Source organism: Triticum aestivum, chromosome 3B (genome assembly GCF_018294505.1).
Source record: "Triticum aestivum cultivar Chinese Spring chromosome 3B, IWGSC CS RefSeq v2.1, whole genome shotgun sequence".
Taxonomy (NCBI): Eukaryota; Viridiplantae; Streptophyta; class Magnoliopsida; order Poales; family Poaceae; genus Triticum; species Triticum aestivum.
Window position 1 is genome coordinate 253,330 of NC_057801.1, and position 10,201 is coordinate 263,530.

The window sequence follows — 10,201 nt, forward strand, 5'->3', positions numbered from 1 at the left end:
GAATATGAAGATATCATTCAGACCCCCCCCCCCTGGCAAATTCCTATTATCAAGTGATCTTATGAAATTAAGATCACCCACCACTAGCCAATTGTCATCCATAGGTATTTGCAGATTATACAGCCAGCTGACAAAATTATCCCTAGCTTCTCCTTGACAAGGACCATACACAGAAACCAAGGACCATTGCTCATTGTTCTGTTTGGAAATTAAGTCAACTAGGATTGCAAAAGGCTGTATCTCAATCACAGTGCCCCGAAAAATAGATGAGTTCCAAACAATCACAATTCCCCCAAAAGCTCCCACAGAGGGGGAGAAAGCAAAGCTATCAAATCTTTTAGGGCAAAAGGATCTAATAGATCTGAAATCAAAAGAAGCACACTTGGTCTCTTGAAAACAGGCAATAGCACATTGACTCTCCTCCAGCTTCTACCTGACAGCTCTTTGCCTTGCATCAGAATTTAAACCTCTAACATTCCAGCATACGATAAAGTTTGTGAGAAAAAAAATTAAGCAACAAAGGAAACCATGATATATATAGTCATTGATCAACAAAGGAAACCATGATAGATTTGTTGTAGCCACATAGCAGTTTTGCTGACAGATGACAACCGACAATAGCATGGTGTGAGTCAATCATATGCATGACCACTGCTTTATTTATTTATATATTTATTTGTTTGTTATACTAGCATTAGTCAACTATGTACTCATACGGGCGGCTCAAATCTTGCTTGTGAATGAATGAAGAATACAAATGACCTTACAATGATTCTTTGAGCTCTTCATTGACGCATTGTTGAGTTTACATCTGAGCACTTCTATTGTCATCATCCCATAGAACCACCATTAGCTACAAGCTTTCTTAGAGACAACAATCAGAAACTGCTCTTACTAGCAAACATATTTAGGTACCGCATGCAGTCGTCTCTGTGTTTGTAATGCTTCTTATATTTGCTCTGTCTCTGTCTCAGATGTGTGGCACATTACATGATATTTTTTTGCCCGTGCTTCAGGTATGCAATCACAAAGGCTTTTGTTATAGCTTTTGTCATGACATTCTTCTCCATGTTCGACGTCCCTGTCTTCTGGCCTATACTGCTCTGCTACTGGATTTGTACTCTTTGTGCTCACGATGAAGCGCCAGATTCTGCACATGGTCAAGTACAAATATGTGCCCTTCAACATCGGGAGCAGGTTAGTCGGCCTCTGCTGCTATGTTTTTGTTGTCCACTGGTTGATATCAATTCCTTTGGTGCTGCTCTGTTTTTGTTGTCCACTAGTTGATATCAATTCCTTTGGTGCTGCTCTGTTTTTGTTGTCCACTGGTTGATATCAATTCCTCTTGGTATCATGGGTGTGCATAGCATATCATTCGATCTCACTCTTTATCCTTTACCGTTTCATTCATCATCATATAATGTCTGTTCCGGTTGCGGTGCCAGAAATACGGCAGGAAGAAGGGTGGCGCGAGCAGCAGCTCGTCAAAAGACTGATCCCCGGTGTGCAAGGGAACAACAATGGAAGGGCGGGCGGAAGATACAGTCGAACGGCAAGGCTTATTCGATGTGCTACATAGTACCAACAAGTGTAATACTTCATTCATGATATCTAGAGAGCGCTAGGAGGGACATTCGCTGCTTATGTTTCTGACATGGGTTCACGCTTTAATTCAATATATATTCGTGTTACTTGTGTCACTGTGAGTCATTGTATAGCGTGATCGATTCTTTGTTGTTGGGGAGACCGTCTCGGCTCCGGTTGCTCCAAATGTTATTGCAGCAAAAATAAGTAGGTGGTGCCGTGAAATCCCAGATCCAACTCTGCTGTTTATATACTTTGCTTGGAGAAAACATGTGCCCTGAATGTTGCTGGAAAATGTAATTGGTAGCTCAACCGAAGGTCTCTTTTGGTTTTGCGAATCAATCATACAACATTGTACGACACAGGCCCAGTCACGCAACCATATGGGCCTTCATAGTTGACGCGAGAGCTATATCTTGCTCGTCTTGCTCCTGTGGTCTTTCTGGAAGCCCGTTTTGCACTGGTTTTAGAAGCTTCTGTGCGGTTCTCTTTTTTTCTGTACGGAATTACATTAGTTCTTTCATTTTTTATTTCTTTTGGTTTTACTTTATGTTTGTTATTAGCCGTTTATTATGTTTCAAATACATGCAAACTTTTTCAAATATATGTTGGATGTTGAACATTTCTGGTATGCAAGTTCAATCATTTTTCAAATACTCCCTCTGTCCTAAAATAAGTGACTCAACTAAAAACATGATGAACATTGTTTTTAAACATGCAAAACATTTGTAAGTGCTTGCATATTTTAATGTCGCGAAACATTTTCTTGAATGGTCCGAAACATGTTATTAAATAAAGAACATTTTTTGACATTGTATAAATAATATCACAAATATTTTTCGAAACATGTAAATATTTTTTGAAATCTCACAAACTTTTCTTGGAATTGTACAAATCATTTTTTTGTACATCCTATAAATATTTGCTATAAAATGCCATGAACATATTTTTGAAAGTTGTGAATTTTTTTTGTAAATGTTACATATTTTTTTCCATTTAAATAGGATGATTTTTTTAATATTATATAAATATTTTTACAAAATGTCAAGAACATTTTTTGAAACGCATGAACTATTCTCTAAAATGTCACATACGTTTGAAAAAAATATCAGGATCATTTTTTGAATGGTATGAACATTTTTTAAATATACGATGAATGATTTTAAGAATATAAGTAAATTAATTTTTGGATAGTTAGAATATTTCGAAAATATAAACAGAAGTAAAAAAAAAATGATCGTACATATGCTTGTAGTTGACGCGAGAGCTATATCTCGTTATTTGGCAGACGGTAGCTAGTGGGCCGGACCATCTGAGTTCTTGTTGTTTCGCGGTTTTGGAAAGCTTCTATGTTCCCTCAAAAAAAAAAGGAAAGCTTCTATGTATTGGTTCGCACTGATTATTGAAGCGTGAAGGTGTTCATCTATCTTTATGCGGTTTTGGAAAGCTTGGCGTGAAGGTGTGCATTGTGCAAATGGGGCGAGCATGTGGACTCTAAGAGCATCTCCAGCCGTTCGGGCCTCCAGGATGCCGAAAAAACGCCGCCAGGAGCGAACCGGCGAGTATTTCGGCGTGGGGGCGAGTTCGTTCCCAGTCCCCGACCCCCAGGACGACCCCAGAAAAGACCACACTCGGCACAAACTCGTAGATTTTTATTCGAATTTGTACAAAACAACTAAATGAAAGCCCCTAGCCTACGCCACGCCTCGCCGTCGTCCGCCTTCTACATGTCGAGACGCCTGTAGAAGTCGGCGTAGTCCCCGCTATCGCCGTCGTCATCGTCGTCGTCCTGCGGGCCGCCGAAGCCGCCGTCCCTACTGCATCCCTGGCCTGGGTCGCCGACGCGAGGCGGGCGGGATGGTCCGGCCTCATCGTCGTCGCTGAGGACGATGACGTCGTCCTCCTCGCGGCCGATGTGGCGAGCCTTGAGCTCCTCGTAAGCGTGGTGTTGGCGCGCCACCTGCTCGCGGACGTAGTCGTCCCGTGCCCACTTCATGGCCGTCTCGTCATCGGCGGCCATCTCGACGTGCTCCGGCTTCACCGGGAGCAGCTCCGGCTCCGGCTTGGTCCTAGGCCGGACGAGGCGGAGGGAACGAGGGCCGCCGCCCCCGCGAATGGTGAGGGCGCCCCACTTCATGGTCGTCTCGTCATCGAGGGCCATCTCGACGTGCTCCGGCTTCACCGGGAGAAGCCCCGGCTCCGGCTCGGTCCTAGGCCGGACAAGGCAGAGGGAACAAGGGCCGCCGCCCCCGCGAATGGTGAGGGCGCTGCTCCAGGTGCGGCGCCCTAGCGGCGACTCCTGCGCCGTCTCCTGTGGCTCCAGCTTGACTGGATGGGCCGCCGGCGAGCTGCCTGAGGAGGAGGAGGTCCCCGCGTCCATCCGCCGCGGCGTCCACGAGCTGCCACGGCCGCGAGAGAAGGACAGGGGCGCCGGGTACTCGAGACGCGGCGTGTTGCCCGTCTCGATGTAGTCGAGGACGACCTCGAGGGTGCGGCCGGACACGCCCCACCACTCGCGCCACCCGTCGGCGTTGTGCCGGCCGCACGGGATGACGCCATTGAAGGACTCGATGAGATCGGCGCGGAGGCGCTCGAAATATATCGTCCACATGTTATGGCTGTCGGGGGCGTAGTTTGGCCGGTTTCGCTGCTCCTCCGACAGCGAGGAGCAGATGCGGGCGATCTCCGACTGCCGCTCCGCCCCGGTGGGCACGGGCGGCACCGGGACTCCGCCGGCGCTCAACCGCCACGCCCTCGGCACCCGCATGTCCGGTGGCGCCGGGTAGTTGGCCTCGAACAGCAGGCGCGCCTCATCCTCATGGAGGTGGCGACGGCCGAAGCCATTCTTCGCCGCGGAATCGCCGGGGTACCTCTCTGCCATGTTCATCGGCGGGGGAAGAGAGGTTCTGCGCAGGGGGAGGGAAGGGCGAGGTGGCTGTTGTGGCGTTCACCGGCGTGGGGGGCGGCTTTTATAGCCGAAGCTTGGGCGGCGAGGCGCGCATGCCGGGCGACACGTGGCGGGGTGGACGCGACAGTTCACTGCGGCACATCAATGGGGAGCCTGACTGGTGTGGCATCGCGCATCAATGGAGGCGACGGCATGGCAGCGCGGTAACCTTGGCATTGATTCCCGCGGGAACCGAGGCGATAAGGACGACGAAGCGGCGTGTCGCTGACTAGGCGGGCCCAGCCCCGTCCGCGCCAAAAACGGTCTGTCTGGCGTCCCTAGATGCCCCCAACACGCCGGGTTCGCCTTGGGTCCGCCGGCGTCAGTTTTGGCCCAAACCGACGAAAAATGAGATCCTGGGGGCGCGACTGGGGATGCTCTAAGGCAATATGTCTTCTGAAGAATGAACTTACTTTGCAATTTTTTTACTATAAACTGTACGGACCCCTTCCCCCCCAAAAAAACATTTAGAAAATTATTGCTAGCAAAAAGAGTAAAATGTACATGAATAAAACCTCAAGGAGGCAAGAAAGAAATCCATCTTAGCAACTCATCTCTAAAAGTTGGCTTGATTCTATGCTGAATGAGAGAAATATCATGAATGAAGGCACACCTCCATTTATTGAAGCTTGGCCTTTCATGCCTAAGAGCAACTCTAACAGACCCCGCATCGCGCCGGCCCGTAAAACGCGTTTGTAGTTCACGCAAAATGACTTTTGCGGGCCAGCGCGGACGGCCACAGATGTAGAACCCCCAAACAGACCCGCATAAAAGTATATTCGTGAAATATGTTTTTTTACGGGTCAGTTTTGCGGGGTCTGCTCTTTGCGCCCCTGCATCCCGCATCTCATCGGCCTGCAAATATCAAATCCAACATATTACAACAAACATAAGCAAAACTAAATTATTCAAATAAAACATAATACGATAATCATCCACATTACAAATAATTATTCAAATCATTGTAGCAAACTTAAATAATGGAATACAAAACTTCTCATGAATACAAATACAAATGAATACAAAAATCAGTCACTGTCCAGCCCTTTGCCAATGGTGCTCAATGAGATCCTCCTGAAGTTGAAAGTGTGTGTTTGCATTTTCAGTCTCCTTGTATGTCTGAAGAAAAGCTCTAATGCGGTTAGGGTCTCTAGCTGGTTTGACACGGCTACCCACATTATCGTAGAAGAATTCCAAGTTCATTCATGTCTCATCTTTAAGAATCATATTGTGTAGGGTAACACAACATGTCATGGTATTTTTTTAAGGTTTTCTTATCCCAAATACGAGCAGGATCGCAGACAATGGCAAATCTAGATTGCAAAATACCGAATGCTCTTTCAATATCTTTTCTGGCTGCCTTTTGCACCCTTGCAAATTCACATTGTTTTCTAGTTTCGGGATCTTTGATACTCTTCACAAAGGTGCACCAAGGAGGGTATATACCATCTGCAAGATAGTACCCTTTTGTGTATTCATGCCCATTGATAGTGTAGTTGCAAGCGGGAGCATCACCACTAGTAAGCCTTGCAAACAAATGAGACCGTTGCAACACATTGATATCATTGAGAGTGCCCGGCATACCAAAAAAGCAATGCCAAATCCATAAATCCTCGGATGCTACGGCCTCTAGCACAATTGTTGCATCACGAGACTTGCCACAATACATTCCTTGCCATGCCTTGGGGCAATTTTTCCATGTACAATGCATACAATCAATGCTATCTAGCATGTCGGGCCAACCTCTCCTCTCATTAGATGCCATCAATTTCTTTGTGTCATCTTCGTTGGGTGCCCGAAGATACTCCGGACCAAAGACACGGATGATCACCTTTGCAAATCTACGCACAGAATCAATTGTAGTATCTTCACCAATGCGAAGGTACTCATCGGCATAGTCATCCGGAACACCATACGCAATCACCCGCATTGCCGCAGAGATTTTTTGATATGCACTAAATCCCTTTAAGCCCGCAGCATTTCTTCTTTGAGTAAAAAACCGACAATTTGCCTCGCAAGCTTGAACAATTTTCACAAAGAGGGATCGACGCATTCGGTACCTTCTCCGAAAGAGGTGTGGTGGATATGTAGGATTGTCCACGAAGTAGTCCTGCATTAACATCTCGTTCCCAAGGTGACGATTCCGAGGAATGCAAAGACGCCCCACGGTTGATCCTCACCTCCTCTTTCGGTTCTCGTCTTCGTGCTCTTTCACAGCAAGCGCCATGACCAATGTCTACTGCCGAAAGCTCGCAAGCATAGTCTCAACATCCGAGTCATCCGAATCGGACGAATCGGAGAGCCAAAACTTCTCGCAAGGGGTCAACTCCATCTAACCTGGTGGCGGATGCGGCCGGTGATCGGGCGGCGACGAGGAGGCGGGCTCGACGTGGTGGATCCCCGGTGGCAGTGGCAACGAGGGCGGCTCTTCTCGCCGGATCCGGAGGCGTCGGTGCAGCGTCTCGGCGCGGGAGGGCGTGGGGCGGCCCCGCGGAGCGATTCCGCCCGCAGATTTGGACAAAATCGGCGGCGGGCGGGCGGAAGTAAGGGCGGTCGGCGGCGGAAGGAGGGGGGAGGCGCGCGGGCTGAAATGTCCCTCCCGCCAACTGCTATTAAATGTCCCTAGCCCACATTTTGATGGTTATTTTGCGGGATGCGGGGTCTGCTAGAGTTACTCTAAAGACCTTGGCATTCCTGATAATCCAAATGTTCCAGCATGCAATGAAAACAACCTCAGAGAATAAATGATGAAACAAAAAAGAAAAAAACTTACAGAGATTGCACAAGTGAGATTGAGAGTTAAGAAATGACTCATTGACACACTGGGATTGAACTAGTACATACAGTCAACTTGTTAATTATCCAAGTATCCATTCATTAATTCACTCTTAACAATGGAATCCTAATGGCGCCGATGTCTGTTTAATCACGGCCACACTCATTGCAAAGATTATTCTAACTCATCTGTTAATGATGAAACAAAAAATATATATCAACGACACAGCAATCCTATCTATCATTACTTTCTAAAGGGATTGTGTTCGGAAGCGTAACAAGAAGCTAAAGTTAATATTCATGGGGGAAAACTTGCGAGCAATGACAGAATCGGGGGCAGATGAACCCAAAAAGAAAAACTTTATATATAATTCAAGGGGAAGAACCTGTTGGCTCTGCTTTCCTCTTTCTCTTTGCAAGTGGTCTGTGTCATGGAGGGCGTCACTAGGACAAGTGGCAATTAATTGAGTTGATGGACAAATGGCAACGGCAGGGAGGCACGTCGCTGGGCGAGCCAACCATGGCGCGATCGTTGCATGCATATATAACTGGGCTATGTGCTTGGATGCATCTCCAACTGATCCCATGTGTTGGTGCCTTGTCCGCAGGGTGACTTTTTTTTTTAAGTTGTTGATTGTTTTTGAGATAGCTAACCACTTATTCCAAGCGGTGCAGGGTGACTTTCTCCGTTCGGAATTATTTGTCTCGGAAATGAATGTATCTACAACTAAAATACATCTAGATACATCCATTTCTATGACAAATAATTCCGAACGGAGGGAGTACAATCAAGGAGGAGAGAACCCGCCTCGCCCAATCTACAACCAAGAAGGCAACGAAGACGGGGCACAAAGCCAATAGGCCGCGTCACTACCGTTGCAGGCAACATCCAAGCCACAATGACGACAACAAAACTGACTAGATCAACGTACCTCCCACCACATAGCGCCTATAGGAGTTAGTAACTGGGTGGCAGGACCTAGCCGGACCTGAAGAAGACCATGTGTAGGATGCGCCAGCGATGGCGTACATGGCACCCTGAGGGGCAACCCACACCAAGAGAGACACCCCAAACTCCAGCTCCGAGGACACCGTGGGCTGCCAAGGCAACGCCTTCATGAAGGAAACTACACCGTGATGCCGTTGCCGCATGTTCCGAGGAACTGGAACAAGGGTTTCACCCGGCGCTTGAGGAGGGACATGATCTGGACCATGGCAGCGCCCCTAAGAGGAAGAAAACACCCGCAGGCGTCGTCGTAGAAATTGATACTTTATATTGTGATGTCTGTCCTTTATCCTTCTTGTGCAGTTGAATCTTTAAAGATTGGATATGCCTATTGATTATTAGCATGGGAGCAAGAACGTGACAAGTTTCTAAAGATCAAGTCAGTGTAGTTAGCATGGCTTCATCTTCTGGCCTCAATGTCCCTTCCTACATGCTAGTGACCTAAACGCTCTTATATTTCTTTGCGGAAGGAGTATCTAGTTGTGATCTGTAACGTTTTCATCTCATTTGTTTGATCTGTTGTAAACCGTACTGGTTTCATTATTTTACCACTTGTATAATTTCTGGCAATGGCAAATTTTTTTGAAAGAAAAAAAATGTATCAATGTTAAGAAGCTTAATGTACAGCTTTTGATTCCAGTGCTGCTTGGTTATCTCTTATGTACATGTTTTTGTTAATCTCTATCTGCATTGATGCTTGTAAATCTGACAATTTCTCTAACAGTACTAATTTACAGAACATTGTCTTGAAAATGATAGGACAGTCACTCAAGAATTGCACAAAAAAAGTGTTTGCAGAATTGAGTCACCACACTACCACTTGGCTTAGGTTTCCTCCTACATGTCCTCCGTTCTAAAACAAAGTTAGTACAAAGTTGAGTTATCTATTTTGGAATTGAGGGAGTAGTACGTATTGTGGATGTGCTTAGCACGGATTGTATGAACTCCGTGAAGATTTGATTATTATATATATGCAGCAATGCTTTATCTCAAAAAGAAACAGTAAATGGTAGTAGCTATTTTCTCCATCTATGCTACCTCCGTCCGTATTTATTAAGCCCTATGTATTTTGGGCTAAACTGGTCGTAGATTTCATTTGCAAAATATAAGTATTTGTTGTACTCCCTTCGTTCCATAATGTCGTCCCATAATGTAAAAAAATGGCTTACATTATGAGATGGAGGGAGTACAAATTATATTATTTTTTTACATATGGCTCATGTTTTGTTACGTAAATATATGATCAACCTAGCCTCAAAATGTTCGAGGGCTTAATAAACCTAGACGGAGGGAGTAGAGCTTTGAAGCCCTTTCTTTTCTATCTGATTCTCTTCATGCTAACAACTAATTTGTAGAAAGGAGCCCACATCCACGTGTTCTATATTCTTCTCGACACATCCATGGTAAAGCCGGCCATGGCGGGAAGATCGTTGTCATCATCCGTGCTGGTGGTGCCGCTCTCTCCTTCTCCCTCGCGGGGCGCTACGATGCTTCGAGCCCGAGCCCGAGCCCGAGCGCCTTCGGAGCAGGGCTCCGCCGCGGTCGCGGCTCGTTGTCCCTCGCGGGGGGCGTCCTTGGCCTCCTCTTCGTTATGCGCATCCGCAGGCACGAGCACCCACGCTGCCGGGCGGTGCTGGCGCCGGATGGGAAGGGGATGGTGCCGCCCTGCTCTGGATCTGAAGCGGTGCCGAGCGGGACGGGCGACGGGGCCCATAGGAGCTGGCGGCGGACGCGACAGAGCTCGAGCTCCCGCTGGATGGCAATGCAGAGCGCCAGCTCCTCCTTGTTCGATGAGTCGCTGCCAGAGCCTGAGTCCTCCTTCTTCACGTGGCCGTCCTAGACCATGGGATCGGGCTTGCTGCCGGACCTGGCCATTGCGGAGGGGCGAG

At 47.3% G+C, this 10,201-nt stretch overlaps 1 protein-coding gene across 1 annotated transcript in view; it reads left to right on the forward strand.

Moving 5' to 3' along the window:
• The window catches only part of LOC123068140 (protein RER1B), a 15,694-nt gene extending 14,021 nt beyond the window's left edge, over positions 1-1,673 (forward strand). The window contains exon 3 of the mRNA XM_044490616.1: positions 1,446-1,673. Within this exon, the coding sequence (XP_044346551.1) occupies positions 1,446-1,496 (51 nt within the window). The 3' untranslated portion in view covers positions 1,497-1,673. The remainder of the gene's footprint in view (positions 1-1,445) is intronic.
• The last annotated feature ends 8,528 nt before the right edge of the window (positions 1,674-10,201 follow it).